The sequence below is a fragment of the Podarcis muralis genome, chromosome 2, assembly GCF_964188315.1.
Source record: "Podarcis muralis chromosome 2, rPodMur119.hap1.1, whole genome shotgun sequence".
NCBI classification, from domain to species: Eukaryota; Metazoa; Chordata; class Lepidosauria; order Squamata; family Lacertidae; genus Podarcis; species Podarcis muralis.
Genome location: NC_135656.1, coordinates 35,951,243 through 35,978,303, shown reverse-complemented (window position 1 = coordinate 35,978,303; position 27,061 = coordinate 35,951,243). Strand labels below are relative to the sequence as shown.

Sequence of the window (27,061 nt, the reverse complement as noted above, 5' to 3'; positions counted from 1 at the left end):
CTGATGAAAAGTAGAAAACAGAGCTGAGTCTCATTAGCATACCAAATACTATTCATCTTATAGTTCTGGATCATTCTATGTAAGGGTTTCACAGATACATAATGAGTAACAGACCTCTTTAATACCCTATTCAAAATGAAGTAATGAAATAGAAATATCTTCTACTCCAATAAAAGGACAAGTGATTAAGTCATTACCTAAACGGTTCCCAGAATGTTATGTGATACATGTGACTTCTATGCAAACTGCAAACAAAGTTTGTTACGGCTGCATTTGTTATAATATGTATAATTCATTTGGGCAACGGGACGTATGGTTAGACTAATGATTTTGGGGGATCTTATTTTTTTAAGCATATAATTCTTAAAATTGAAATGTCTTAAAATATACAGAAAGTAGTGAAAACACCAAGTATACTGACATTTGCTGCGCAAAGTCTTTTACCTTTCTATGTAGCAAATGTATGTATTCCTTGCTCTCCAGATGTCTTTAGGATGAGGAGTCATTGTCTCTGTTCTGTCTGCAGGCAGTTGTAACACAAACTGCATCAACTAATCTGCTGCAGTGTTGCAGGAGAGATAAGATGATCATTGCATATATATTTTAATCCCATAATTTTTCAAAGAAGTGCTGCTCAAGAGATTTAATTGCACATTATTTTTAAAAAGCAATAACCTGATGATAAAATAAGAAAACAAAAAGATATGTTTAAACTATAATGGGAAGTTAAGCAGTAGCTACACAAGTATTCAAAATACTTAGGCTGTAAATGAGCTTCCTCACTGCTCCAAAATGCACAAGTTCTATGTACAAAGCACTTCTAAGGAGATAGACACTTAATTTTCATCTCCTCTTGAAAATATGCATTTTGCCTTTGTAGCAAACTATTTTGATCAGTTGTCTAGAGTAAATATTTTACCTTTGTTCTTGTGTCTCTCTTTTAAAAATGTTTTTGTTATAACTAAAGTAAACACATTATTTTTAATGTGTTATTCTGCAAAGTATTACCTCATATCTGTGTATGTAAGAAACTGAGGTAGTGTAAGTTAAAGTCCATTTATTTCAATGAGTTTACTCTTACTAACATTGGATTTTGCTGTATAACCAAAAGTTGTGATAATAGATTATTAAATGATTAAAGTGCTTACATGTTTGGTTTTCCCAAGGACAGAAGCAAGCACTTAATTGCATGTGTTTCAGTGGTATAAAAAGTATTTTAATAGGGTTCTAGTCCTACTATCATATAGTGTCAGGTCAGAAGTAATCATTCTTAAATCTGTTGTACAATTGAATGTGACTTGGTTGAGATATTGTGCTTTAAGACTGAGCAGCTGTAAATGGTGTGGCTTTCTAATATTTTTTTTCTTATTGGTTTTGTAATCTAAACTGCAACTTACCATATTTTGGCAAATATGCGCAAAAGTATTGGTTATCTTTAAAAAGCATGTGCTTAACGGAAGGTGTTTGGAATGAAGGGCAACTTATGCATGCTTTTTTCTGTAGCGTTTACTTCAGAGGACAGCTGCAAACAGATGTTTTTTATTGCTTTTTAATGTTCTTCCTTGGGTTCCTGTTTTCAGTTTATTGGAAACAATGTGGTTTTAGCAGTTACTGTTTTATGCTGTGAAACAGTATCACTTCTTCAGCTTTCATAATAGTATATGTAAATAATTTTAAAAGTAGCTGCTGATGTTAAATCTGGTGAAAAGATAAAATTCTTCCAGTAAGATAAAAGTATGTGATCATTGAATAATTGCTCAGTTAAGAGATTTGGGGCTTCCAGTTGTTTTCCCAAGGCACTGTTTGGAGTAGGCAGAAGATAAAGAGCAAAGCAGCATTTTAGTCACCATAGCGCAATAAGAATTTTTGTATCTAAGAAAACAGCTACTGGAAGAGCAGGAATTAGTCTCTTTGAAGCATGTGCCCTTGCTATTCTGAAGGGTAACACCATTTATCTGAAAAAGAGAATTGCAGTGTCTGCTTTTTTTAGGGTGGTTCCATACTTTAGTGAAGCATTGTTCTTTTGTAGTTAGCTATACAGTGGTGGACGCGGGTGGCGCTGTGGGTAAAAGCCTCAGCGCCTAGGGCTTGCCGATCGAAAGGTCGGCGGTTCGAATCCCCGCGGCGGGGTGCGCTCCCGTTGTTCGGTCCCAGCGCCTGCCAACCTAGCAGTTTGAAAGCACCCCCGGGTGCAAGTAGATAAATAGGGACCGCTTACTGGCGGGAAGGTAAACAGCGTTTCCGTGTGCTGCGTTGGCTCGCCAGATGCAGCTTTGTCACGCTGGCCACGTGACCCGGAAGTGTCTCCGGACAGCGCTGGCCCCCGGCCTCTTGAGTGAGATGGGCGCACAACCCTAGAGTCTGTCAAGACTGGCCCGTACGGGCAGGGGTACCTTTACCTTTATACAGTGGTACCTCGCGTTAAGTACTTAATTCATTCTGGAGGTCCGTTCTTAACCTGAAGCACCACTTTAGCTAATAGGGCCTGCCGCGCCGCCGGAGCACAATTTCTGTTCTCATCCTGAAGCAAAGTTCTTAACCCGAGGTACTATTTCTGGGTTAGCGGAGTCTGTAACCTGAAGCGTATGTAACCTGAATCATATATTACCCGAGGTACCACTCTAAATGTTGTTAAAACTGAGATTCCACACTACACTTAGTATAGCACTGTGCTCTGTTCCCTAGCTAAGATCCACCTACAATGTTTACTTATAAGTGCCACTCAAAAGTTATTTCCAGTGTTAATGAAAAGTTTCCTGTTTTCAGATTCTGTCCATATTTCCTTCCTTTTGATTGCGGCCAGAAAGAAAAGTCCCGTTCCCACCCCCACCCCTGGCCATATTGCCCTAGTGTCAGTCTCTGTTTGTCCCCTCAGGGGAAAGATTTAATTACTAATCATACTACATTATTTTCGCTTTTCACTTTTTAATAGCAAAATAGTGCTATTTTGTTGCGAGAAAATATTAGAGGAAATGATTATACTGTACCCTCTTTATCAGCTGAGCAGATGCTGACACTAAGGCAATTGATATCACTAATCTGCTCATTCATCACATGGTATGATAAAAAGTAAGGGGGAAGGAAAGAAGAAAGCTGTGGATGTATTTCCCTAAAAATATAGCAGTCCCAATTGCACAAGAGTGCCTTGCCTCTTCACACGGGGCGACTGGTAATGCAATTGATTTGTTTTTCAAACAAACAAACCACCCCTACTGCAAATGAAGTCCGAAAAAACAAGGTAAGTCAAACCACTGGATTCCCAACAACAGAGTCTGGATTCCCCATTTTAAAAATGGGTGAAGAAAGGGTGGCAATCCCAGAGTAAGAAGCAGTGATGAAGCCACCTAAGTTGTTGTTCTGGTCCTTTGCATCCCCAGTGGGCCTATGCTACATTTTGCTATGGTTTGGGGCGCATTCATGAGAAGGGCTAGCAACTAAGAAAGAGCTTAGCTAGCCACTAACAATTACCTGGAGTCTGTAGAAACTTGGAGCTGTAGCTGAGCAATTGCCAAAGCAATTTGATAACCAGCAGCATTTAAAAAAAAACCAAAAAAAAACAACCACTTGTTTGCAGCCAGTATACAGGCTAAGATTCATACTTAATAAGCTGTCAGGATGTCTGTTTAAAAGTGCATTATGCATTATAGAAATTGTGGCTTGAGCAAGGTGGTGTTGGCCCACTCCTTAGCCCTCAAAGACCTTTCTAGTATTAGAATATGGGTATGTTTAGAACAAAGACCTTTTGAGAGGATTATAATGAATGCAGCCATAATGGATTGCTTTTATGTTGGCACAATGGCTACCTGTATTACAGAACATCTGTGGAGCCATCTAGATAAGCGAGCTAATTTGTCAGCTGCCCCTTTTCACTTCCAAGCTAAAGGGCTGATTCTACTTCGTTCTGTTCAGTTCAGAAATAGTCCTGTTTTTTATTTGATAATTCTTTTACTTCCCAAATGCTATTTTTTTAATAACCAGGAATACTATAGTAATAGGAGAAGTGGAATAGGGCTGATCTATTCTGCATTATTGAGTAATAAGGTCTTTGAATCCAGTTCTTTACTACCACATTGACCAGTGGCATACCTATACATTTTTAATAGCAAACATTCAGCAAATCATAACCATGCCTAAAATCGAACCTTGAGAGCTTGTGTACTGACATCTCTACTTTCAGGAAATGCAACTCAATTGTACACGTGAAAAGGAAGATGAGAGAGAAAACCTAGCACAATATACGTTTATATGTAGAGCAGAAGTGTGGATCAGTAGTCTGGATTTGTGAAGTAACCTTGTCCACCTTCTATTACCTTAGCATCTATGATTTCTTCTTGCTATAGATGCATTGTACAAAACTGTGTCCATGAGAAATTGAAATTCAGCTCCTATAATACCTTTTATATAAAAAAATATGTAGTAGTGGGGGAAGGTACAGGAGCAGAAAAATTAAATGCCTCTGTTTTGATTTATTATGAATATTATTAACTTACATTACTTCAGGCAACAATCATAGCCCTGTGTTAAGGTTGAGTGGCACAATGAGAAATTGGGCGAAGGGCAGTAGATTCTATGCCTTATTGTTCAAAATGGCTCAGCAGTTTGTTTTGAAACTTGGCAGCGTAGGAAAAGTGTTTGTGTGATCTTTGCAAAATTCAGGGTAGAAATTATAAGAAATTGCTTGTTTTGAATGAGATAAGTATTTGATGAGGGACTCTGGCATCTTGACTGATATTGCAAGCTTTCCTCCCATAGACTTCGCTGTGCTGATTTTTCTGGAGAGACTTCTGTTTCTAATGCAGGCTTTATAAAATGAGTTGTTTTAGGTAAAGGGTGGTGAACATCTAGAATGCACTTTTTACCTCTGAGTGTTGTAACATGGTTGTAGTTTTTAATAAAAAGGCATTTTTCTTCTTTCATTCTGGTTTTGTTTTAGCTCATTTCAGCCAGAACTTACCAGAACTCAGTTCCGGCACCTCTCTAGTGGGCAACATTGCTATTATAACTTCTTATTCTAGAAAAATAGCACTGGTACAAGCAAGAACCTTCACCAAAATTCAGTTAAATAATTTGAAAAGGGCATTTTTTTGGCCAGTGTTCGTCAACAGACTTGCTTATTCTGCTGTGCAATGATTTCTGTCTGTGCAATGGTTCCTATCTCATGTTAGCCTCTAGAACTATAAAAGCTTGCTATTGATAACCAAGATTCTCAGAGACCAGGCCCTGAAGAGTTTACAGTTCAGGTAGGCCAAGATGTTAAAAGTTAGGTGTTAAAGGAGATGAGCGGAAAAAATCACAGGGTATAAGTAAAAATAGTTTTGAGCAGTGTGTGGGAGAGCAGGAAATATTTCCGATGTGCACAGCAGCTGGATTTCTGGCAGGCAGTTTTTGTAGGCACAGCAGAGACTTCACAGAAGAAAGGTAGGCGGGAGATTTTAGGGCGGCTATGCTTGGTTTAGGGGACGCGGGTGGCGCTGTGGGTAAAACCTCAGCGCCTAGGACTTGCCGATCCCATGGTCGGCGGTTCGAATCCCTGTGGCGGGGTGCGCTCCCGTCGTTCGGTCCCAGCACCTGCCCACCTAGCAGTTCGAAAGCACCCCTAAGTGCAAGTAGATAAATAGGTACCGCTTTCTAGCGGGAAGGTAAACGGCGTTTCTGTGTGCTGCGCTGGCTCGCCAGATGCAGCTTGTCACGCTGGCCACGTGACCCGGAAGTGTCTGCAGACAGCGCTGGCTCCCGGCCTATAGAGTGAGATGAGCACACAACCCCAGAGTCTGTCAAGACTGGCCCGTACGGGCAGGGGTAACTTTACCTTTTATGCTTGGTTTAGCTGCTGAATTCCCTATTTAAAGGATAATTGCCAGTTGATCTGAAAACCTTCAGCTGGGCCTTCTCCTGTACCTTTCACAACCATACAATATGCAGAAATCAACCAGGGTGATTGGAGGGTATAGGAACCAACGTAATCCCCTGCTAATGTCACCCAAAGAACTGGTTGTTAACAGGCAGAGATGCAGTGGCAGCCAGTAAAAGTTGGCAGTTTCAGTTTAAAAGATGCCTGATGAGAGAGTTGTAGACATAGCCTTTTGAAGACTTGGGTATATATTAGACCATGTGTTTGTGCCACATCTTGCTTCACCCCCCCACCTAAATTTCATCCTTAACATCCTGTATATTTCTGGGAAGAAGAATGTGGTACAGCATACTCTTGCCAGTTGAACTAAGACGCCAGTAGAAATAGCATGTAAATGTGATATAGGTACATATTGAATTCTTTCTTAGATTTCTTACTTACCAGTATCCTTCATTGTAAGGTCCCGGGGGGGGGGGGGGCTTTAGTTGGTATATCCAGGGCTTTTTTTCAGCCGGAACTTTCCAGAACTCAGTTTCGGCACCTCTCAGGTGGGCGCCGTTGCCATTATAAGAGAATAGGGGAGGCATTCATGGTGAGTTCCAGCACTCCTTTTTCTAGAAGAATAGCACTGGGTGCATCTATAGTACAATCCTTAGTACAGTACTGCCTGCAGACCTGTAATTTTTCAGAATTGTACCTGCCGTTTTATACTGCATCATTTTTATGCAGAGGCTAATAGTGCACCAGAGATTAAGCACACAATTATTGCACATTTTCAGGTTATGACCTTCAAGTCTTCATTTGAACTATGACATGAATCAGATGTGAATGTTCTTTATATTATATGGCATTTTGCTGTTGGTAAATAATTTTGAGCACAATCTAAATAAGCAGTAGAACTGATCCCCTCCCAATATTTTCTATGCAGTTTTTAAAAGTTTGAGTTGGTCTGGAACACCCTCCCTTCAGATGTCAAGGAAACAAAGAACTACATAACTTTTAGAAGACATCAGAAGTCAGCCCTGTATCGGGAAGTTTTTAATGTTTGATGTTTTACTGTGTTTTATATATGCTGCAAGCTGCTCAGAGTAGCTGGGGAAACTCAGCCAGGTGGGAGTGGTATAAATAATAAAATTAGTAGTAGTAGTAGTAGTAGTAGTAGTAGTAGTAGTAGTAGTATATTTCCCCATTCTAATAGGAGGCCTCTCCTTATTGGTCACAGGCTTCTTCTCAGTCATGTTTCCCTTGCGTTTTCAGGGTGTACCTACTATTTATCCTTTTAGAAAGCAATTACTCTTTGCCCAGCTTCCAAGGTTATGTGGCAATAATATAGGGCAGAAAAGTGCCCTGGAACTGCTTTTGAGCAGGCTTCGTTACAAATGAAGACACACAACTAAGGACTCTAACCTTTCTCTCTTCCCTCCTTCCCCTCTGTGGGGTCTGGTGTCCTATCCATCACTCCAGTCATTGCAGCTTTCTGGAGTCTAGGTGGATGTGGATGATGAATAGAAACTGTTTGCTGTTAATAAGAAAGGTATTATATTGGTGTAATGATGTGAGGCACTTTCTCCTGCTGGTGCCTTCCTTCACTGTGCTATCTGATCTCTTTAGAAGCCAGGTGAGGAAGACCTTGCTGGAAAAATGCTTTCTAAAGCTTTCCCACTTCATGCAAAAGGATGTGGATTAGTCTTGCTATTTTTACATTAAAGAAGTAATGAATTGTGTTCAGCTACATGCATACATGAAAAGCATGAAGCCCATTCTTCTAAGATTTCTTAGGCTGGGCATCTATAATGGGTGAGGTGTGTGACTTCATTTGTACCATACTTAAATTCACTGTTCCATTTTTAAAGTGGTCAATTAATTTTGTCCATTGTTTCTAGCATTATATTGGGACACTGGATTGTTGTCTACTGCTCTTACTATAGTAAGTGTACAAATGAATTTTCTTATAAAGTGGTTTGTACCATGTCTGGATCAAGTGTTGGCACTAGGGTCAAGTTCTCTGTACCTCTGTTGTTTCATTGTCCTGGGAAAGCCTTTGGAGAACAGTTTCCTGTTGTTATTTTAGACCTCACTTTTTAAGCTAGTGTTTCTGTGAATGCATGATTACGGTAGAATTTACAGTAGAACTGGAAGTGGAATATTAAAGTAGCTTGATTAGGCAAGTTCCAGACACTTCATTTAAAGTCTACACAGGTGGCTGGGTTTGCCATACAAGTGTAACTTGTTTCCTAGAAATCTAAGGATGCCTTCCAATATGTTGCTGCTGCTGTCTTCAAGAAATGAGCACACTAATGCCTAGAAAGTGGTGTTTGGAGTCAAAGTGTGAGCCTGATCCGAGAAGCTACCTTAAACCAAATCAGCTCATTGGTCCATGTACAGTGGTACCTCGGGTTACAGACACTCCAGGTTACAGACACTTCCGGTTACAGACTCCACTAACCCAGAAATAGTACCTCGGATTAAGAACTTTGCTTCAGGATGAGAACAGAAATCGTGCGGCAGCAGCGGGAGGCCCCATTAGCTAAAGTGGTACCTCAGGTTAAGAACAGTTTCAGGTTAAGAACAGACCTCCAGAACGAATTAAGTTCTTAACCCGAAGTACCACTGTAGTTTAGTGTTGTTTCAGCAGCTATTCCCTAGGACTATGGACACGAATTTTTCCAAGACTGAACCTGGGCCCTTTGGCCTGCAAAGCACATGTCCTACCGCTCAGCTGCAGCCCATCCTGTTCAGTGTGTTCCTGACATGCTTTTCCTGCCCTCCCTCCAAAGAGGCTTTGTGGGATTGCACAAACTACAAAGAAGAAACTAGTTTTGGCTATAACCATTCTTAAAGTGATCCTTTGCTATTGTGCATCCTGGCTACCTTTTCTGACACAGGGTTGCTGCCCGTTAGTTGGCAGATCCTTCAGACAACCAAAAGAAACGTGGAGAGACGAAGCTTGTACTAATTTATAGTTGCCTGAAGATTGCCTCCCCTCTAAGTTAACTGTGTGCTGACCCTCTCACAAGGAGCAAGCCAGGCTCTAGCTCTTTGCCCAGTGGTGGAGCATGAAGGAGAAGTGAAGTGATGAACCAGGAACGACACCTTTGGGTCGCAGTAGATAATGTAAAATGGTGCATGCCGGGCCAAAATATCTTTATTTCACATATACACATATGGGATGTGAACTGGTGGTGATGGACCAGGAATTGAGGCCTTGGGGTCATAGTAGATAGCTTACTGAAGATATGGCGGCTGTGAAAAAGGCAAATTCCAGGCTAGGGAATTGAAAATAAAATTGCCAATATCACAGTGATATTACACAAATCTGTGGTGCAACCACTTTTGGAATACTGTTCTGGTCAATTCACCTCAAAAAGGATATTGTAGAGTTGAGAAAAGTTCAGAAAAGGGCAACCAAAATGATCAAGGGGTTGGAGCGTCTTCCCTGTGATGAAAGGTTGCGATGTTTGGGACTTTTTAGCTTGGAGAAAAGGTGAGTAGGAGGCAACCATAGAAGTTTATAAAATTATGCATGACATAGAGAAAGGTTCCCCCCCCACTCACATAATGCCAGAACTCATGGAGATGCAATGAAGCTGAATTCAGGAACAGAAAGGTACTTCTCTACGCAGCATATAGTTGAACTATGGAACTCGCTCCCACAGAAGTCCATGGTGGCCGCCAACCTAGATGGCTTTAGAAGAAGATTAGACAGATTAATGAAGGAGGAGGCTATCAACCACAATGGCTGTGCTCTACCTCCACTGTTGGAAGCAGCGATGCTTCTGAATACCAGTTACTGGAAATCACAGGAGGAGCGAGTGCTTGCGGTTTTCCCACAGGCATCTGGTTGGCCTCCATGAGAGCAGGATGCTGGTCTGGATGGGCCAGTGGCTCTTCTGATGTTCCCTGTTGAATTGGTGCAGTGCAGGCATGGCTTTCCCATCTCAGTGAGAGCCAAACTAGGGGAAATGTTGGTAGAGTGAGTCAACTCCAAAGAAAGAATGCAGCCAAGGAGATCAAAGCAAGGCTGCATTCCTGAGGGAACAGGGTTTAACCCTTTATGCCGGTGCCATTTCCCACTCTTTAAAATCCCTTTCTCAGCAGCAGTCCTTTGCTCCACAGCAAGAAAATATGCATGTACCCTCCACACCATGGGAGGTTAACACTAAGGAGGCAGTTCAAGGGGAAAGATTAACCCCCCTCTCTTTCTCTCATCCAGTTTTACTAGCTAAGTCTATCTTCTAAAAATAAGGGAAGCCACATCATGAATCTGCTGACTTCTTCTCCAGTTTGGCCCTGTGATTGAGGCCTGGGTGATGTTAATATTGTGTGTTTTGAACTTGACTTGAAATGTGCAGAGATTATAATTATGGGTTTTAAAAATGCATATTTCAGTCACATTGATAGATCACATTAAATTCTTTATATTTATGAAAAGCTAAGAACAAGAGAAGCTTAGTTTTGTTACATACTTACATTTTGTAATTTTCAAAAGTTATTGGGGACAGGTAAAGCAGAATAGACATTGTTTTTGTATTTAAAGGAAACTGAGAATAAAAAAAGATTTGTTTTATGAGCCTGAGTTTGAAACAGTACACAAAAGGAAGCGAAGTAGATCAACTCAAGTTTTTAAAAGTGAAACAATTGCAACTGTCTAGCCTAAATGCAGTTTCATTGTTTCTAATGTCTTAAGAGTTATGATAACTGTTTGCCAAATTTTGCTGATGACTGGCAATCAATAGGCATAGTCAATACAAATAAGGATTAGGAAAGTAATGCATGACCTCAGAATAGAGAAATAGAAATTGGATGAAATTTGATAGTGCAGAGTGTAAGGTCATGTAGTTGGGGACTAGTAATAAGCACTTCTGCCGTCTCCTGTGGGCTCATCAGCTGGCAGCAGAATTGCCCGGGGAGGGATGGGAGGCGATCTAGGGGATTGCACAATGACCAAATGACAAAAAAAATGATGCAGCTACAAAGGACGCAGGTTTGTAGCAAGTAAGGCTTTCTAATAATAGGTGTTAAGTAAATATTAAGGTGTTGGTGGGACTGACCTGGAATAAAACATGCAATTTATCTCTCCTGTTCAAGGAAGGTAACGGAAAAGCTGCAACAAAAGCACTTTAAAACACACACACACACACAGCCCTAAAACCTCAAGATGGGAGATATATTTGGTTTGGCAAAAAAAAGCCGAGAGCAGGAGATGGCTGTCATTAATACATTAGAGATAATTACATGTTTGAATGATAGAAAAGCTGTGTGCACTTTGCAAATAGTAAGCTGTTGTTGCTCTCTTATCCTCAGGTGATAAAGGATATGGTTTGATTGATCTCCTGATAGCATGTGTGTGTTGAATCTATTATGAACATGTTAGAGTAGACCAGGCATGTAAAACTTCCAAGAAACTGCGATTGTACTATAAAACTATTTAAAAAAAAACTGGCAGTGATCTACCCATTAGATTGACCAGAGCTGCCCATTAGATTGACCAGACACCCTGCAATCGACCAGTATATCACGATCGACCGGTTGGACAGGTCAGGAGTAGACTGATTCAGGTGTCATGCAGAAACCATGGTTTAACTATATGGTCAAAGCTTTCTGCCTGTTCACGTTCCCCCTTTCCCCTCTTATACCAAGTTCCTTCAGTTTGGGCAAACAGACCATAATTTGCCATAGCTGAAATGAAGTTAGCAAGCTCATTGTTTGGCTACCAAATCTGTAATGCAGTGAACATAAATTCGCTCCACTTTGTAATGCAGTGAACAAAATTCGCTCCACTTTGAAAAAGGAAACATCTCATAAGATTCCTCTTTTCCACCCTTTTTTTTCTATACTGGGCTTTGGCAACAAAGGGTAGCATACAGAAAGGAGAAAGTATGCAATGCTGCTGAAGTGTCTGCTGTACTTTCCGATTGACTTTCTCACGGTCTTGTTGTTTAAGTATGTGAAGCTTTGCACAGTGTAGTGCACCCCACTAGCAACCTGATACTTAGTCAGTTGGGTAGATGCACTGCCTGCAGAGTAAGGAAAGCACTGTTACAATTGCCCACAGTAGGCTGCATGCTGCACTTTAAAACAGGAGGCAGTTCTTTCCTAATAGTCATGCTGGCTTTGAAAATTCACCACCTCAGTGATCCAGTCTACTAAATAAGATTTACATGAAGACATTGTTTCAACGGCTTTAAAAAAGTACACTTGGATAGTCTCACCTTCAATAGAAAACAGAAATTTTGTGTGTGTGTCAATATTCAATATTTCTTAACCTCGATTTTCAAGTGTCTCGGAAGTCGAATGTTTTGGCTTTCGAACACTGAAAACCCAGAAGTAACTGTTTCGGTTTTTGAACAATTTTCAGAAGCCAAACATGCTATGCAGCTTCCGTTTTGAGTTTCCCTATTGTATTGAGGCTTCCGCTTTCAGTTTTTGGTTTTTGAATGTTTTGGAAGTCGAACAGTATTCCAGAATGGATTACATTCGAAAACCAAGGTTCCACTGTACAAGGAAATATTTTCTTTTTTTCTTTTTTTAAAGGCTTTGGGTTTTCATATTTTTTTTATCTCCACAATTTATGCCATACCTATGATGACTGACAGTTGAGAACAGTATACTTTCATATTATTTTTTACATAATATATTTCAAAGCAATGGTAGATATGCAATTGGTGTTCCTAGTGGCATTGAACCAGTGGAAGCATCTTCTGTGAGCATCCCCACTGGATGGAGAGAATGGGGGTTGTAGTCCAAAACATATGGGGGAGCACCAGGTTGGGGAAGGGTGCCTTATTCCACTTTTCACCACTTGATGCAAAGATACCTCAGGTGCCTGCATTAGTTCTTCAAAGCCAGGATTGGTAGCCAGAGTAGTATCATTTGTGGTTTCTTCCAGCCTTTAAGAGCATGCAATAGCAACCAGAAGAGGCAGCCATAATTTTTTTGATACAAATTGGGGGGGGGGACACAAAAATGAGGGGACTTCCCCATTTTTCTGGTTTACAGTGGTACCCCGCAAGACGAATGCCTCGCAAGACGGAAAACCCGCAAGACGAAAGGGTTTTCTGTTTTGGAGGCTCTTCGCAAGACGAATTTCCCTATGGGCTTGCATCGCAAGACGAAAGCCCATAGGGAAATGCTGGCGGTCGGGAGCAAAGACTTTCGCCCACAGCCGGCCTTCAGAAGAGGACCTCTTCTGAAGGCCGGCGGGGGGCAAAAGTCTTTGCTCCCCCCCGCCTGCCTTCCCCCCGCCTGCCCCGGGCGATCTTAAAATGCTGGCGGGCGGGAGCGAAGCGTTCGCTGCCGACCCCCAGCATTTTAAAATCTCCAAGGGACAGCAGAGAAGTCTCTGTCCCGAGGAGATTTTAATATGCTGGGGGTCGGGAGGGAAGCGCTGCCGACCCCCAGCATTTTAAAATCTCCCCGTGTCCAGGGGAGGTTTTAAAATGCTGGGGGTCGGGAGCGAAGCGTTCGCTGCCGACCCCAGCATTTTAAAATCTCCAAGGGACAGCAGAGAAGTCTCTGTCCCGAGGAGATTTTAAAATGCTGGGGGTCGGGAGGGAAGCGCTGCCGACCCCCAGCATTTTAAAATCTCCCCGGGTCCCGGGAAGGTTTTAAAATGCTGGGGGTCGGGAGCGAAGCGCTGTCCCTTGGAGATTTTAAAATGCTGGGGTCGGCAGCGAACGCTTCGCTCCCGACCCCCAGCATTTTAAAACCTTCCCGGGACACGGGGAGATTTTAAAATGCTGGGGTCGGCAGCGCTTCGCTCCCGACCCCCAGCATTTTAAAACGCTGTTCCGAAGGGGGGGGCGGGATCACCTGCCGCAGCCGCCCCACTTCGGAACGCTGTTCCGAAGCGGGGAGGGGGGGCGGGAAGACCTGCCCCAGCCACCCCACTTCGGAACGCTGTTCCAAAGCGGGGAGGGGGGGCGGGATCACCTGCCCCAGCCGCCCCACTTCGGAACGCTGTTCCGAAGCGGGGAGGGGGGGCGGGAAGACCTGCCCCAGCCGCCCCACTTCGGAACGCTGTTCCGAAGCGGGGAGGGGGGGCGGGATCACCTGCCCCAGCCGCCCCACTTCGGAACGCTCTTCCGAAGCGGGGAGGGGGGGCGGGATCACCTGCCCCAGCCGCCCCACTTCGGAACGCTCTTCCGAAGCGGGGAGGGGGGGCGGGAAGACCTGCCCCAGCCGCCCCACTGCGGAACGCTGTTCCGAAGCGGGGAGGGGGGGCGGGATCACCCGCCCCAGCCGCCCCACTTCGGAACGCTGTTCCGAAGCGGGGAGGGGGGGGCGGGATCACCCGCCCCAGCCGCCCCACTTCGGAACGCTGTTCCGAAGCGGGGAGGGGGGGCGGGGACACCTGCCCCAGCCGCCCCACTTCGGAACGCTGTTCCGAAGCGGGGAGGGGGGGCGGGAAGACCTGCCCCAGCCACCCCACTTCGGAACGCTGTTCCGAAGCGGGGAGGGGGGGCGGGATCACCTGCCCCAGCCGCCCCACTTCGGAACGCTGTTCCGAAGCGGGGAGGGGGGGGCGGGATCACCTGCCCCAGCCGCCCCACTTCGGAACGCTCTTCCGAAGCGGGGAGGGGGGGCGGGAAGACCTGCCCCAGCCGCCCCGCTTCGGAACGCTGTTCCGAAGCGGGGAGGGGGGGCGGGATCACCTGCCCCAGCCGCCCCACTTCGGAACGCTGTTCCGAAGCGGGGAGGGGGGCGGGATCACCTGCCCCAGCCGCCCCACTTCGGAACGCTGTTCCGAAGCGGGGAGGGGGGGCGGGGACACCTGCCCCAGCCGCCCCACTTCGGAACGCTGTTCCAAAGCGGGGCGGGGGGCGGGAACACCTTCTGAAGGCGGGCAGGGGGCGAAAGTCTTTGTCCCCCCTGCCTGCCTTCCCAGGGGCTTTTAAATCGCCCCGGACAGCGGAAAAGTCCTCCGCTGTCGGGGCGATTTTAAAATGCCGCCCGCCAGCATTTTAAGATTGCCGCGGACAGCGGAGAAGTCCTCCGCTGTCCCAGGGTTTTTTAAAATGCTGGGGGTGGGAAGAAAAGCCCTTGTCCCCCCCCCCCCCAGCCTTCAGAAGAGGTCTGAAGGCGGTTTCCCTAGGAACGCATTAATTGATTTTCAATGCATTCCTATGGGAAACCGTGCATCGCAAGACGAAAAAACCGCAAGACGAAGAGACTTGCGGAACGAATTAATTTCGTCTTGCGAGGCACCACTGTATTCCCAGGCTATAAATGATGTTTAGGAGCTTAGCACTGTAAGCATTCTCTGTTCTGTGTTGCTGCCTCTTTTCTCTTGTGCATTTCCACCCTTCAAAAGTAACTGGAAGTGGTGGGGGGGGGAGTCAGTGAAGTGTGACACCATTAAGTACCTAACAGGATAAACCTGACATAGCATATATGTCTGTCTGCAGCTCAAACGTGCATAGCTCTTGGGTAATGAGAAATGAATATGCATTGGCAAATGACAAGGGAGAAGGGGGTGGCATTGCTTCGAAGAGGGAATGTGCTTTGCTTTGAATGAATCTGAAGAATTCATTAACATAAATGCAGTAGTCAAATAATACTTCCTGGCAGATGCTTTAGAAGGATATTTAAATTATTGGACTAGTGGAGGTGGTTGTATATGAGCATGTATGCTTAGGAATTTTAGTTAAAATACACGGCTATTCTCTGATCCTATTCTCTGCTGTAGAAAGAGGCATTGTAGTGATGTGAGAGTGGTAAAGACATTTTTTCTCAAGATAGAAAAGGAAATCTGGTGCTGCTATCAATACAATGCTGGGGAAATTTACTAAAAAAGCAGAATAATAGTGTATGAAGCTCAAAGAGACTTTTGGGTCCCAATCATTCTGTGCTCTGAGAGAGAGTGTTTTCTTGAACTTCTCAGCAGATGACGGCCAATTATCTATGAGCCCCATTCCAGACAATATAGAGGTACTGCTTAGTTGAGTGGTGGTCATCCTGTTCTGGAGGTGGTGGCACTCCTCTTAAAATGATAAGGTGCACTGTTGAGGGGTGTTCATTGATCCAGCTTGGATAAGCAGGGAATCAAGAGGCCTCTGTGGCTTGGAACGCATTTCAGTAGCTTAGGCTGATAAGCGAATTGCAGCCCTGCCTGCCTTCCATTACCTGCCTGTTTGGATCACCGCAGTGTGTTACGTGGAACCAGTAAGTGTGTTACGTGGGACCAGTAAGCCTGGGAAGAAGCAGCTTGATGGTTAACATGCACTGGACTACTGAACGTATTATGTCAGTGCTTCATCATTTGTGCTGGCTTCGAGACCATTTCTAAGGCCAATTCAAAAGTTTTGGTTTTGACTTTGAAAGCCCATAACAGCTTGAGACTAGGGTACTTGAAAAGTCCTCTCCTCCCAATTTCCCTTATCCAGTCTTAGAGAACAGTGTCAGATGATGATCTCAAAGTGCCACTGCAAAGTGAAGCATGATAGGTGCTCACCATGTGGAATGCTATTTCAGTGATGGTGCTATGGCTATGGAATAGTCTTCCCAGGGAGGCTCACCTAGTTCCTCCTAATTTCAGCACCAGATAAAGATCTCCACCCACTTCTAGGCATCTTAAGGTTTTTAAAGATCTCTTCTAACTTACTAATCTTTTTAGAATTGAGTTAATCTTGTTGTGTTAATGTTTCGTTGTTGGCCCCCCCCCTCCTTTTTTTTAAAAAAAAGATTGATAACTGTAAGTTATCCAGAGAGCACCTTTTTTGGGGTAGCATGTAATTGTTGTAAATAAACAAGTAAAACTTCAATCGTAACCATTTCTCACACACTATTTTTAGGCCATATGGTGTTGTAGAGTGTCTAATGCTCATAAATTAGCTTTCTGTTTATTCCAGGACCTAATAGGAGAGTTCAAATATAATCTCAAAGAAAATTGCATGGATATGGCTCAGATTGCCAGGACTGCTTTTTTCCTTGCCTTTATATGAGTAATCTTTACTGTTTTGGTACAGAATCGTGTAACATTTGTAGTTGACAGATGCTTCATAAATCAAATTTCTCTACTATTAAGTACTATGTCATTCAAAAGGGACACTGGCTGTCTTAATACTACTTCTGTCATCAACATTAGAGGTAGAGATGCTGGTGAATTGTATTTGGAACCCAGTCAAAGTTGCACTAGACTTTTACAGGATGTTAGGTCCGACAGATTCCAGAATAACCTTTTGTGTTAATTACACAGTCTATGGCTCATCAATGACCTAATGGTAAAGAATAGCCAATCTGAAATGTGGTGGATTTTGGATCTTCCAGTCACAGAAATCTGGATTGCAGAGTGAAACCACATAGCTCCACCTTGTTTCCTAATTGAGGAGAAATTTCCCAGCACATTACTGATTTGTAAGAAGCAAAGGGCTTTCCCCTCAGTGGTAACTGGCCCATCATCTAGATCAAAATGCATTTTATAGAGTGGCTATTGATTAGTTTCTCAGACTGCATCCATGGACAGGCGGGAGCAATATAATTCAGATATGCAAGGCAGGGATGGGTTTGGTACCTTGGTAAATAAAATTTGCAACATCATTTTGACTTCAAACTATTACTTATAATTTCTTAAAATAAAATTTAATTATAACTTGCTTCAAAAATATTTTTTAAATGTCTGAGTGGTATACATAAAACAGTTACGTTAAAATCAACAAACATATAACTCAAGTTTTTGGCAGGCATCTGAACAAGTGCAATGAAGGAGTCTCCCTAATGTCTATAGGCAGGAGCAAGAGATGAGCAGTTCTGTGCATCAGCAGTGGTGGATACCTTCGTCTTGATGTTAAAAGGAGTGGGGCACTTGCTAGGACTCCAAGTTACCCCTGTAATCTCACTTGCATGCAAGCAAAACATATATTCTCTTAGTATAAACAAGCAAAAATATGCATTCTATATAAGACACAGGCAGTTCAGGGCAGTAAAGCCCCATTCCTTTACACATACATATAGATTTAAGTGTTTTTAAAATATTTGCACAATATTTTAAAATAGTTTTGCTATCCAGGAAAGAGGGAAAAGAAGTGTGGAGCTGATAATCTTGCCCTGTGACCTCACCTGCTGTGTTACCAATGAACTTTGAAGCTAGGCTAGATAACCATAAGGACTAGAAACTTGATTTAAAGAAAAATGCTGAGATGATGATGCTGAATTCTGGCCCATATCATATTTCTACAGACACTTTTGACTGTAGTAGGAAAGCAAGGCTAGAGGTTGCCTTATAGTTCCATAAATATGAAGAAAAAACTATTTCCTATATGAATTTCCATCTGTTTACTTTTCAAAGAGTTTTTACTTCTCTTATTTCCACTAGAACATCTTCTACAGAACAACATACAGTATTTGTAGCCCTTCCAGGAATTAAAAATAATCTCCCAGCACAGAGGCCTCTTGGACCAGTTTTGTTATGTGTGTAATCTTTAAACATAGAACAAAATGCCTTGACTGCTTTAAGTGGACTAGAAAGGGGTGTGTGTGAGAGAGAGAGAGAGAGAGAATGATGGTGATTTTAAAGGAAGATATTGGTATATGGATATAGAGCTGGCATCTTGATCTGAAGCTATTGCAGATAGCTGCTCCTGTGGTCTCGCTAAAAAAGTACTAAAAATGGAAAAAGCACTAGAAACATGAAGTTTCAGCTATATCTCACCTCAGGCAATTCAGTTTTGTTTGGGAGTCCTGGGAATTTTGCCTGGAATCGGAATTGTACAATAAGCAGTTTTTACAGCTTTCAGTCCCTTTATTGTTCCATTCTCTGATATTTCATTATTTATATTGTACTTGACTCTTGTCTTGACACTGAAAGTAAATGCAGCTTTCCTGCACAAAGGCGTGCGAGCCATTTTGATTGCAAAACGTTCTCATCTATCCTCAGCCCGTTTCCTTGTGGAGAATTGCATCTCTAGAATGCAGAGCAATGTGGCTGCTGAGGTATTCAGTGCGGCAGGTGTGCTGTGTACAGCTCAGCTTGGCTTGGCTTATGCATATCTTTGAAAATGTCTCTTCCCAACCCCATCCCTCCACCACAGCTCATGCATCGCTGCAAGGGAGAGGGAGTTAAAACTGTTTCAGTGAATAGAAATTGCAGCCGAGTTTTCCGGCAGTGATGCAATTGTGCTGCATTGTCCCGGTAGCTTTCACACACGCCTACTGCATTGTGAGCGACGGGAGTGGCTCTTCTGTTTATCAGGGAAATTAAATGCATGTCTTGGGTACACACAATGCAACTGGATTTCCGGGAAGTGTCATCTTCAATGCTTGATATGAAGACTTAGTGAAACTTAGATTATTTCTTGCATGCCTAAGAGTCAAGTGTGATTTTGAATTCAGCATCTAACCAAATAACTATTGCTGCCTTGAAATATTTAGTAGACCAGCACAACCTCAGTGTGCAATGCTGTGCACGTTGAACTGAGCCCAATCTTGTGGATATCTTTGCTTGGTATGTTGTGCAAGTGCACATGATGGTACATTAAGGAAACCTCACAAAAAGATCTATCCCATGAGACAGTGTTTTGTAGCTAGAGGAGCATTGGACCTGGAGACACAGGTTCAGATCCTTGGCTAACTGAAACATATTACTCTGCTTCCTTGCGATCTTCATCTACAAACTATATGTGGGCACAATTCAAGGTTATGGTTATTGCTTTTAAAGTTATAAATAGATTGCAGCTTGGAAAGTTCTATCCCATACTCTCCAATCTGTATTGGAGGTCCTGCTCCAGATTTTCCTGCTGGCTGAAATGGAGTGGATAAGCTTAATGGGGCAAGGTCTCTTCAATATCTCAAGGAGGCCTAAATGACCCCTTTATTTTCATCCCACCATTTCAATAAAGACATAGGTTTTTAGGGAGACGGGTAGAGGCTGAGAGGACCCAATCCAATTATCTGCTGTGCTGCGAGTGAACCTCATTATTCTGCTGACTGCACAGCTAGAGATTCACTATCAGCATAGCTTTGCAGTATACAGTTAATCCTGGTGCTTTCCGAGATGCATAAAGCTTGCAGTGACACCTATGTGTTTCTCAAAACCAGCCAGCTGATTATCTCTAAACTGCCAAGAAGACTTGAGAATGCTGTTGAATGCAATGAGAGCTTGTGTTTCCCTCATGCTAAATAATACCCTGCTGTTGTTGTTGTTATGGTTGTTAGACAAACTAAGAAAATATTGCAGACAAGCATTGCGCTGCCAAGGTGAGAATGGAGCCCTTCTAGCTATAGATTTTTAGTGAGCCGAAAAGGAGGATACATAAGACGGTGTTGGAAGGGAGGCAACCGAATGTGCTGACTAGGGCAGAAGCGTGAGTCTGTTGTAAAGAAAGGGTTGTGTGGCGGGCATGATCAAGTTTAGTGAGGTGAGCATTTATCTGTAGAGCTGCTATTTCACATTTCCGCAGGTGTTCATAATGCAGATGCTGTATCGTAGTGTTGATTGTCATTGAGTTCCAGCTCAGTGGGAGGACGAGTGGTTTGAAAATGTTCTTTATTGCCATCACAACTGATAGCCTTTTCTTAGACAGAATGACTTGGCCATCAAGTACCCTTTGCTTTGATCTGCTTGTTCATTTGACAGATCAATAATATTTGAATTGCACAGCATATTTTGAATAAAACACCTATCTCTTACTTTTTGTGCATGCATGTATGTAGTGCCTTGACGGCGCATTATTATTATTATTATTATTATTATTATTATTATTATTATTGCTTTAGATTTGGCACAATATGTTGTGAAAATGGCTTTGCTCCAAAAACAATCTGGAGATAGAGGCACATCTGATCAAGCAAGCATGCATACCATTTTATATGCAGGAGTCCTAGAATCTTCCTCTTAACCCGCACGCTCCAAACTAGCACTGTCAATTACCACTTGTTGTGTATGCCACATTCCTCTGTGCTTTGAAATGTCTCTGCTCTGGGCAGAGGTAAAACATATTTCTCTCTGCTAATCAGAATGGCCCGTGTAGTTTCTTTCTAAGGAATCTGATAGAGAGCAAGATTTCTACTACATTTCTAGTAGTAAATGCTAAGTAGTGATACTCATCCCAGATACAAAGTTCCATTTTTGATGCTAACAATACTAATACCTGGATGGGAGAAGTTCAGAGAACCTATTTATGCAAGTCTGAGCTTCTTGGAAGAAAGGTGGGATACAAGTAAACAAAATTAAATGATGGAATAACAAAATAAAACCCCATATAGTCTTGTCTTGTTGCCATGTGCACCACTAAAGTGGAATTATGAACACCAGCAGCATTGTATGAATGTACAGATAATAACTTCTTTGTGCAACTACAGCTTATATTGGTACAAAATGTGTGTGTACACACATATATTATACGTGTAAAAATTTTAAAAATACCAGCCTGGTAGTCCACTTGATTCGAAATCAGGTTGTACATATGAAGGTATGGTGAGGATCCATCTTAATTATCTTCTCTCTCTTTTCTCTTTTCCCCACCACCTCCCTCTCAGCTGAAGCTTGAAGACCGGTCAGTGGTACCTCGGGATGTTGTCAGGCACATGGGCTCACGGGTAAGTGCTGCTGTTTTGTGTATAGACGCAAGAAACCAAAGCCTAGTGTTTCAGTAGTAAATTAGTAAATTGCAGTAGTAAATTGCATAGTCTGAATCTGCAACATAGGAAATACTTGGCTTTGAATGTGATCAGACTGTATTGTAAAATTCATTTGCTGTGTTTCAGGCATGGCATTCTATAGAATCAAATGCAGTGTCTTAACACATTACAGCAAAAGCTGCAGCCAAAGCCATACATATTAATATGCATCTTGTGCGTTGAACCTTTTGGCCAGAATAGCAGTGTCAGCATTGGAGGTGCATTGCTGTAAGCCTTTCCAAATGACGCTGTGGCTCAGATGTTGATTTCTGCAGAGAGCAGTTTGCACCATTACTCAGAGTCCTGGAACAAATGTAGCTATAAAATGAAAAGGTAGATTTAATGGTACTCTTTCAGTTTGTGTCCGATCAGTAGCCTTATTCAGGATTTAGTAAACACTCTTGTTCTCTTTTCCATGGCAAGATGTAAGCGTGAAATCCTGAATCGGGGGTTTGATGGATTCTTGACTCAATATCAAACTCAGTATTGAAAACACGTCTAGATTGGGAGAGGGCATTTAGGGGTGACACTGAGGGACACAATGCACCTTGCAGCTAAGTTGCATAGTTCAGTTTCACATTCTGTTGCCTTGCATGAACACTGAGGGTACCAAACACTAACCAGTGTTTGTTATTCTCATGGTGGAGATGCCTTGTGAACTGTTGAAGAGGGATTCAACACTCTCAGCCTTATTTTGTCACCCCAGTTCAGACGTATGAAGTTAAATATTCTTGCCTTCCATCATAATTTTTTTTAAGACATGCAACACAGTGTTCAGATGAAGAAGAGAACAATACATGTGCTAGGATGCTTGGGTATGCCTGTACTTGCCAAAACAAGTGACGTGTAGTAGCTAATGTTGGAAACACTCTTCCGGAACCCTTTTTGAGGTTTCTTTCAGCTGCTTTTGGTGATCATGAGAATTTCTGAACCCCAACTGATTTAAAGCCCCCCAACTCATGGTTATGTTGCAATTAGCACTTTTGTGTGTATTGATTGTGTTCTCAGCTGCTGCAAGATATTCTATACAGGGAACGGCGAGTATATTACCTTTTTAAGAATCAAAATACAAAGCATTATGTTGGTAGCATCATCCAAATGTACCTTGCCACCTCAGACCATGAGCTGGCCTTGGTCATTTTTAAAGGGGGAGAGCAAGACACTTGAAGAATGGGAGAAGGAAAAGAGTGGCATACATAGAACAAAATAGCTTGTACTTCTCTGAATCACGGTCCTGACTTGTATTACAAGTTAATGCAGGTTAATGTGCCAGTTGACCTACAGGTCATACCTTGGGTTAAATGTGCTTCAGGTTGAGCGTTTTCAGGTTACGCTCTGCGACGACCCGGAAGTAACAGAGCGCGTACTTCCGGATTTCGCTGCTCGCACATGCGCAGACTCTCAAAATGACGTCACACGCATGCACGGAAGCAGCGAATCGCGACCCGGAGACGCAGGTTGCGTTCGCTTCAGGATGCAAACAGGGCTGCGGAACGGATCCTGTTTGCATCCAAAGATACCACTGTACAAGTTAAAAGCCCAGCATTGGGAGTCTACCCATTTCCCAGAAACTCAGAGCATTCCACACCCCACGTGCATGTAAGGTCCAAAGACTTTCTGGGCCACACTAGTTCATAAAGGTTCTACTCTTCCCCTTTGGAGTCCTCCTTCTGGATGAACAAAGACACCTATTTAGCAATGAGAGCAATTTTTAAAATGTGTTTCAGCAGTAGGTGGAGGAAGGGAGAAAAGCATCATCATATGGTTAGTGAGCTAATTCATATATTATAAAGCACCAACCCTCCGAAGTGTGTGTGTCTATGTGTGTTTCCATTAATAGACCCTGATGTTTGGGAACAGCTACAGAACCCAGCCATCAGCTGCATTTTGTAATGGACTATGCTCATTAATAAATAAAAATAGGTTATTACAGCAGCTGCCAGTTGACTAAGAATTAGTTGAGTTATGAGTTAATGATGCATCTGGGTTCATATCCTCTTCCTCAGCAAACCAAACAGTATGCAGGCACAATTGAGCTTTTCTTTACAGGCTCAAAGCGACACAATAAACAAGGCTTATTTATTAATTAATACTTTGCTCTGATACTTGTTCTGCAGATAGCGGGCAAAATATCTGACATTTCTACAGCATATTTCAAGTGTTTCAAAGAGCACGATACCTGAATATTGTTACATTAGTCTTATCCCCACATTGCAATATAGTGAGGTTGAGAGAATGCCGACTTTCTACAGAAATTACCACATTACTTTCGTTCGGCTTATGGGTAAAATGAAGAGACCAGTCTTGGTCTGAGAGCTTACTTATTAGGCAATTGCCATCTAGTTTAGCAAGCAAACTATCTGATGATGTACAGGGGTCCCCAACTTGCAGGGAAAGGAACCTATATAATCTGGGTTCCAAAGAAGGTTGACAGGAGGTCAAGCAGGCAAAGAATGAGGACTCAATAATTCTCTCAAGAAAGAAGGCATAAAAGGGACTCTGTTTTTTGCTTTTTTTCTTGGGTCTTGAATTTGTGTTCTACTGATAAATAGCAGGTGAAACTTTCAGGGCTGTCTTGTTTCTGCACAACTTGTGTGTCCTGCAGTTGAAAAACCTTTCGTTCACCTTTCCAGGACAGCCAGTGTGGAACAGTAATTGATGTGAATATAGAGTGTGCCGTAAAACTGGTGGGGACCAACTGTATCCTTTATCCGGTCAACAGCAAAGATCTTCAGAATATCTGGGTGAGTGTGTTTAATACTACTTATCCTCACACAGCATGAAAGCTAACAACTTAACAGATTTAATCAGGAACAGGCAGGGATGATGTTACATCCCCTGATGTGAGTGGTTTCTTTTAACAAGACTAGAGTCTTCTCTGAAGAGAGTAATGCTTCTAAGCCCTACATGAGATGCAATTCAGAGACCTGAAGGACTGCTTACTACCACATAAACTTGTCTGCACATTAAGATGTTAGTTTTAAGGCACTTCCCTGGGTTCTCTTATATGGATTATGACCTTTTTGGTTGTAGTATCCTGACTCTGGCATGCCTTTCCTGGGGCCAAGCAAACCTAATTTGTCTGGTACTATAAAGACAAAGTAAAAGCCCTTAAAAAAACTAATCCCAGTTTGTAACTGGCTTAGTTCTCTACTCTGACTTAATCTTAAGGAGTTCCTTATCTGCTGTCATACTTTCTAATTGTTTTTAATTGTTAATCTCTGTAAACTGCTGCCCTGGAACTTTTAATATTGAAGGGTGGTATATAAATATTTGAAGTAAATGATGCAATACTTACATTACTGCCACACTAGTTCTTTTCTGAATACGTTGCTAGCTTCTGTCAGACTGAGCAAAGGCTTCGTCTATAAGAAATGGGGTGAGAAGCTTCTGCATAGTGATTAGCTAGGATGATCACTTGATCAAGGCAGTCCCACGGCAACAGCGTGATCCTGAGCTGCAGTACAGTTAAAACATGGTGTTAGTAAAATCTTTAAAGAAACAAAGTATGTACATAAAAAATGTACAGGAACTGGCTGCCTGTAACTTCTGAGTTCGTTTGTTCATTCTAGATATTTCCTACCATTATTTCATTTTTTACTGTTTTTGTCAAAGGGGGCAGGGAATGGGTCTACAAAATGGTTTTGGCTATAGTCCGAAACCTTCCAAAACGAAGATAAATATTTCTGCTGGTATTCTTAACAAGGCAGAGAGATGCAACTCCGAATTGATTGTAAGAAAGAAGGGCAGTTGCGCTTCCTCAATCACTTAACTGTGATTGTGAGATTACCCTTGAGTTTACCCAGTATACTTGATGTGTTACTGTTCATCTTTGCCATGAAATTTGTCAGTAACACACTTTTCCATCTCCCCAATCTTGTAGTATGGTGGGGTGGTGGAAAAACCTATTTCAGTAATCTGGGAAATGTACAAGTGTTAAATTCTTTTATATGCCGGATGTACCCTAATCCTGAACTTCAGTTCATTTTATTCCATGAGCTGAACAATGTTCTCTAGTTGTGACTATATGAACCAAGGAAGCAGGCATCATAACTTTCTTCTACCCCTCAGCCTTTCATGTACGGTGACTGCATTGCCTATGACTGGTGGCTTGGAAAAGTGTATGATTTAAAGAACCAAATCATCCTGAAGCTCTCCAATGGTGCCAGGTATGTCTGTTGCTTCTGTTACAGAGCATGCCTTTAATTTCTTGGTTGAGTAAATGTAAGCCAGCCTTCCCATATGTTTATTATTATTATTATTATTATTATTATTATTATTATTATTATTATTTCAACTCTCTTCGGCTATACTGGCTTGAGCTGATAGGAGTTGTCATCCAAAACAACTGGAGGGGGCGCCGGGTTGGGGAAGGGTGGCAGATTTCAGCTATCATCCTGTGCACATTGACTTCATGGGACAAGTCCCATTAAACTGCATAGAACGTCTGCGTAAACACTCACAGGACCGGGCAGTTATATTGCTAAAGATCTTCCTATGCTTGTGAGCTCAGCCATGCAGACGAAGCATCTGAGCCCCCCCTCCCCCCCCAAAAAAAGAGACTGGGTCTCTGGACTCAGGTAGTTTGGTATGAGGAGAGATGCTGCAACAAATACCCAGGTCCCACATCTATAACACATACAGCCTTTAATGTTAGCACCTTGAATTTGACCCGGTAAGATATAGGCCAGGTATGAATACCTTGATTTGGTCAGTGAACCTGATCAGTATCTCCCCCTTCACATGTGTAGCCCAACTTCGACAGCTAGGCAGAACCACCCACCAGTGAATCATCCAATGGCAACAGGTGATTGACACCTGATAAAGCTCAAAGCAGGTTGCTGCAACTGTCCATCAGCTGATTGTTGGTGACAGGGAGCCCCTTTGGAGTCTCTGCAGGGGGGCAAAACGTTCCTAAAAATGGAGCATCTTGCCTTCTGTGGAGAAAGCAGTTCACCTTCAAAATGCTTCCTCCATTGGTTTGAAGACTGCCTTCTCTAGAAAGAAAAAAAAAGCTCAAATTTTAAACTGATTTTTTCTTCTTTCCACAGAAAGCAGTTTGCATTCAAAGCATTGCAGGAATCACTATGAATCTAAGCTGCTTCCTGCAGTCCCCTCGACAGCACTAGAGAGATTCCAAAGGGCGGGGGGACTCCCTTCCACAGCCAATTCCAGTTGATTGTTGAAGCTTTGGTAATGCAGGGGCTTTCTTCAAGCACAGACAATCAGCTGATAATGGGGGGTGTCAAAGTACGTGACACAGGACTTTGCAGGTGCCACCAATCAGCCGAGCCCCCTTTTGATCCAGCTACAGTTTTACTGGTCCTACACCTGATGTTATATATTACATCAGGCAAAGGGCAGATAAGTGAGGCTTGGGCAAAAGGGACTGGTGGGCCTAATTAGGCCTTGCAGACTGCAGCTTCCTCACCCCTAATATAGGCTGCCTGTGCAAATCCTACAAAATTGTTGTAGGGAATATGATAGTTTGCCCCTGACCTGTAATATTTCTCAAAGCATCCCCATATCTATTCCAGGTTAAACACATTGAGTAGTACTTTTAAAATGGAATGATATCCAATATCTTCCATCTGC

General features: G+C 42.7%; 1 protein-coding gene across 6 annotated transcripts in view; it reads left to right on the top strand.

Annotated features, from left to right (window-relative positions):
- UBE2O (ubiquitin conjugating enzyme E2 O) overlaps positions 1–27,061 on the top strand; it is an 85,621-nt gene that overhangs the window by 9,668 nt on the left and 48,892 nt on the right. For all 6 annotated transcript variants that reach the window (XM_028717008.2, XM_028717009.2, XM_028717007.2 and 3 more), the window contains exons 2-4: positions 21,326–21,385; positions 24,100–24,210; positions 25,538–25,635. In XM_028717008.2, coding sequence (XP_028572841.2) covers positions 21,326–21,385; positions 24,100–24,210; positions 25,538–25,635 — 269 coding nt within the window. The remainder of the gene's footprint in view (positions 1–21,325; positions 21,386–24,099; positions 24,211–25,537; positions 25,636–27,061) is intronic.